Source organism: Trypanosoma cruzi, genomic scaffold, assembly GCF_000209065.1.
Source record: "Trypanosoma cruzi strain CL Brener 1047053515035 genomic scaffold, whole genome shotgun sequence".
NCBI classification, from domain to species: domain Eukaryota; phylum Euglenozoa; class Kinetoplastea; order Trypanosomatida; family Trypanosomatidae; genus Trypanosoma; species Trypanosoma cruzi.
The window spans coordinates 1,698-6,420 of record NW_001849035.1 but is presented as its reverse complement, the minus strand read 5'-3'; the positions used below and the strand labels follow the sequence as shown (position 1 = coordinate 6,420).

The 4,723-nt window shown below is 53.0% G+C and overlaps 2 protein-coding genes and 1 pseudogene across 2 annotated transcripts, besides 4 other annotated features; all 3 read left to right on the top strand.

Annotated features, from left to right (window-relative positions):
- Positions 1–384, top strand: Tc00.1047053505567.31 (annotated as a pseudogene).
- Positions 1–4,723: a sequence feature (areas not merged during assembly with more than two copies in the genome that could not be assigned to a particular haplotype).
- Positions 903–3,203, top strand: Tc00.1047053505567.20 (surface protease GP63, putative; the record flags this gene model as incomplete). The annotated part of the gene is made up of 1 exon (XM_798596.1): positions 903–3,203. The coding sequence occupies one exon, from the start codon at positions 903–905 to the stop codon at positions 3,201–3,203; it is 2,301 nt and encodes a 766-aa protein (XP_803689.1).
- Positions 4,143–4,171: a sequence feature (AT_rich).
- Positions 4,275–4,309: a microsatellite.
- Positions 4,337–4,684, top strand: Tc00.1047053505567.10 (uncharacterized protein; the record flags this gene model as incomplete). Its single annotated transcript, XM_798593.1, has 1 exon — positions 4,337–4,684. The coding sequence occupies one exon, from the start codon at positions 4,337–4,339 to the stop codon at positions 4,682–4,684; it is 348 nt and encodes a 115-aa protein (XP_803686.1).
- Positions 4,340–4,366: a sequence feature (AT_rich).

Sequence of the window (4,723 nt, the reverse complement as noted above, 5' to 3'; positions counted from 1 at the left end):
GTCAAGAAGTGCCTCACGAAAAGAAGGAACCATCCCCACCACAGTCACGAAAACAGACGGACCAACAGAAGTTAGCGCCGAATCAACTCCAACATCACCCTCAGCTTCCAAAGGTGCCATTACAAATGACGCTGACAAAGGAAATGAAGAAGGCATTCCAAAACATGATCAAGCACCTGATGGTGAAGCGAAGAAAGAAGCACAACAAGGTGAAGATAAAGAAGAAAATACAAATAAAACAGCAACTGTCGAAGCCGCAGCTATAACAAATGATGCTGCGACTACTGGCGACAGCGACAGCAGCACCGCGGCCTTCCACACCACCTCCCCTCCTTTGCTTCTTCTTGTTGTTGTGCGGCTGCTGCTGCGGTGGTGGCCGCGTGAGAGTGAGTGTGAGAGAGCCATGCACCGTCCGCACACACACTCGTCCTTCTCTCTCTCTGTGTGTGTCCCCTTGCATGGACTCTCGCCCTCACCTCACCCCACGAGGCACACACAATAATGTGCCCATTGTATATATGCATGCACACCCATGCAGGGCCGTTGGTGCTCTCTTTTGCACGACACGCACCGCTGCCGTCCTGCCTGGCTGCATGGACGGAGCACCGTAACTGTTTCTGTTTTGTTTCTATTGCATTGAGTGGGCGACCTCTCTCTCTCTCCCTCTGTGTGTTTTGCTTTACGGGAGTAATGAGAGTGTGTGTGCGCTGGTCGTCCCACGCCTCGGCTTCCCGTCACGTGTGTGTTTTGAATCTCTGCTTGTGTGGTGGTTGAATGGACGTATTTTCATTAACCATCATTTGTTTCCTTGTGTGGTGACGTTTGTGTTTTATTTTTCTTTTCAACCAATCAGTCTTTGTTGCCTCAGCAAGCCAATAAATACCTTTCCAACAGTCACGCCGATGGTTCAGTGGCTCTTCGCCTCACCGTGCCCTGCAGCGCTGCCATTGCTGCTCATGATGTTGACTTTGATGTGTTGTTCCAGCGGGTGCTTTGCTGCCAGCCTGACGTACCATTGCTCCTTTGACGATGCGATGCGTGTCGACAGGACGAAATCGATGCCGGTGGTGATGAAAAACGTGCCTTCGGGAACGGGAAGTGCGTCGCAGACATACACCGTCATCGGGGAGAATGGATGGGCACCCATCCGCATCAATGTGTCGACAAGGGACCTGGATGATGCCAGTAAGTATTGCAGCTCAGATTATTCTTACGTGAAAAATCCATTGACAGGATATTACGATTGTCAGGGCGATGCTCTTTCCAGTAATAAGAGGAAAGTTCTCATCGACAAGGTTGTCCCTGCAGCTGTCAAACTGCATGCGGATCGTCTGCTCGTCCAGCCACTGGAGGGTCCGTTGGTTGTGCCCCAATTTGCCGCGGGCAGTGTTTGCAGTCGTTTCACTGTGCCTGCTGAGCATCGTTCCAAGGGCGTTGCCAATTCTGACATGATGCTGTACGTGGCTGCAGCGCCGGGTGGTGTGTGGGCACTGCCGTGCGCCACGCTGGAGGATGGCCGTCCCGTCGTTGGCGTCATGAACATTGCCCCGGCCGTTTTATTTCACGGACGCCTCGCCACCCGCATCGCCGCGCACCTGATGGCCCATGCTCTCGGGTTCGCCCACCCGCACATGGCCAGCCGCAGCATGGTGAGGAATGTTACCGGTGTGCGTGGCAGGGCGCTGTCGGTGGTGGTGAACTCGACGAATGCCGCGATGGCTGCGAGGGAGCACTACGACTGCGACGACATTTATGGCATGGAGCTACAAGATCAAAATGGGGACGGGGGTACGCTGGAGTCGCACTGGTCACAGCGCCACGCGAAGGATGAGTTGATGGCACCGATTGGGGGCGCCGGCTACTACACGGAGCTGACGCTGGCTGCATTTGCTGACCTGGGCTACTTCAAGGTGAACTGGAAGTTGGCGGAGCCGATGGGTTGGGGCAAGAAGTCGGGCTGCGAGCTGCTGCAGAAGAGGTGCTCCGAACTGAACCTGAGTAAATATTCCCACATGTTCTGCAACAGAGACGAGGTTGTCGAACGCTGCGCGTCGGATCGGTATTCCCGCGGTTTGTGTCGGCGGAGCATCATTGAATTCTCAAAACAGCACTCAATGGACAGTTGCCCCATCATTGATCCCGCGATGGACGTGAGGGACCTTGAGGCTGTTTTTGAGAAGGAAGGATATTTGTCTGCGAGGCCCGGGGATAAGCCCTCTTCGTGGTGTCTGGACACGCTTCCCACCAACACGACAGATGGAAGGTACCCGGAGGAGACGTATCTGAGTGCTGCCATGCATGCGGAACTGAAGTGTCTTGGCATGCAGGTGCATGTGAGGGTTCCCGAAAAGCGTAACGTCCGTTGGCTCCCATGCACAGAAGAGGAGACGATTACGTGGGACACACCACCCTACAATAAGGAGAATGTCATTTGCCCTAAGTACGCGGAGGTGTGCACGATATCCGCCACCGGCGGCAGTGTGATTCCCGTAGTTTCATGGGACGACGAGGAGAGGGTGTGGGGCAGGACGGTACGCCCGGAATTCTTGAGACAAAGTTCACCAGAGGCGCCCGTACCTGGTGCAGAGAGTATTGGGTCCGGCCGTGGCACCGAATCGGAGAATGCTGACTCAGCTGCTCTTCAGTCGAAGCCATTGCCACAGGGAGACGCCGAGGCTGCCGTGGCGCAACACGACCACCAAGCGGGAAGCAATACCAGCACTCCAACAGGCCGTGAGAGGGAGGCAGCACCAGCCGCCTCTGGCGAAAACAACAATTCGCCTACGGCCGCTGTTGCAGGAGCAGGTGAATTTGGGACAACGCACAGCGAGGATTTCTTCACTACGGAAGTGGAAAGCCCGATGGGGGAGGAAGAACCATCCGCGCCGGAGGAGGGAGCAAACTCAACAACCCTGCAGTCAAGGGAGACCACTGAAGATGGGGATGCGCAGCCAGTACAAGAGAGCGTGGCGCCTCTGGCTGGAAGTGAGGGATTGCTGCCCAAACAAAGCGAGGCCCCTGTTCCAGAAAATAACCACTCCGAATCCGGGAGCGGCGCGAGCCAAGACGACCGCCTCGCCCTGCTCAAAGACGCGAAATTGATGCTGCATGATTGGAATGTCGACAGCACTGCGCGTGTGTGCGTGTCTCGGGTGTCGATGCTTCTTCTTCTGGGACTGTGTGGAGCTGTGGCAGTATTGTGAGGCAACGAGTGTGGCATTGCGACTCCAGACGGAGAATACGTGCCGCTCTTCATGCGGTTTTTGATGTTTTTCTTTAATGTTTTTTTCTTTTAAAAAATATTTTTCTACTTTCTCAGTTTTTTTTGGTGTTTTTTCGAATACTCAGTTTCTTTTTTTTTTGATGGTCGTTTGCTACAATCCGTTGTGAGTGACGTGTTTCCGACTTTTTTTTCCCTTTTGTTGCCCACTCGCGGTGCCGGCGTCACTTCTGCGCGTCCGGCGGACTGCACAAAACGAGGAGTGGAGGAGCAGGCCGGATGCCGCATGGAATATAAGGGATGTTGTGTGGGCTTGTGGGAGGGTACAACCTTTTTTGGTTTTCTTTTTTGTTTGTGCAGGGAATATGTATACGCCCCCGATCTTCTTGTGCTGCATGGCACATGAAAGTCCTGCAGAATCATTTTTTTGTGTTTAAATGTTTTCATTCTTTTTTACGCCCCCATTCTCTCTTTTTTGCTTCTTTTGAGGCAATCACAATGGGCGTTTCTTTTCTGCTCTTCCCTCTTTTAATTGTTTGTTGCTGCACTCTTCCTTCAAGGGGTGCTGTGTGTTTCCCGCCCAACTGCTCCACTCGCACACCCACCGCCACGCTCATGAGGAGGGCCGCGACGAACGGCGCGCTGAGGGAGCCGTGACGTGTGGGCGTGCGACGAGGGCCTGTGGGGCGGAGCACACATTTCTTTCCCTCTTGTTTTGTTTTTGCTGCGCTCACTCTCCCGATGGAGTGACGCGACTCCCGTCATGTCTGCGTGCTTCTCTCAGTCCCCACACACACGAGTGACTGTGCTCTGCGGGCCGCACTCACGCACCAATAAAAGGACTGAGGGGAGCGGCAACACGCAGATGACCCCATGAAATATAAACGATGTGCGGACATACGGAGGGTCGGACGGTTGAAGGATATTTAAATATCTTTTAATTTTATTTTAGGACAAAATGTATGCAGACAATTTCTGGAGCAACATGGTAGTTAGGTGCTTTTTTTGTGTATGTTTTTTTTATTGTGTGGGTGTAGCCGTAATAGGGGACGACTTTTTTTTTTAATTTTTTTTTTTCATTTTTTTTTTCAAAGTGTGAGGGGTTGAAAGGTGAAGATGATTTTTTTAATTTTAATAATTTTTTATGAGTTGCCGCTGCCTCGTATGCAGTGCAATATCATGAGTTTGGGCAGTCTTTTTCCTTATTTCTGCCATGCACCTCTGCTGTACATTTTTGTTTGTGCGTCCCTTCACTTGCTCTGCTCCTGTTTTCACTTCTCTGCCTCGTGTGTCTGCAGGCACACACAACCACATGCACGCACAAGATGCACATTGCAGTGGATTTGGATGCTTCTTTTGTGGCGTGTGCTGACGGTTGCGGGTGGCTGCTGCTTCCTCCGTGGGCATGAAGGGGAGGAGGGGAGAGGGAGCGTGCACGGCGAGTCACTCTTCCTGCGGGTGTGATGCGCGCGGTGGGCTGCGACTGCTGTGGAGGACCGCATC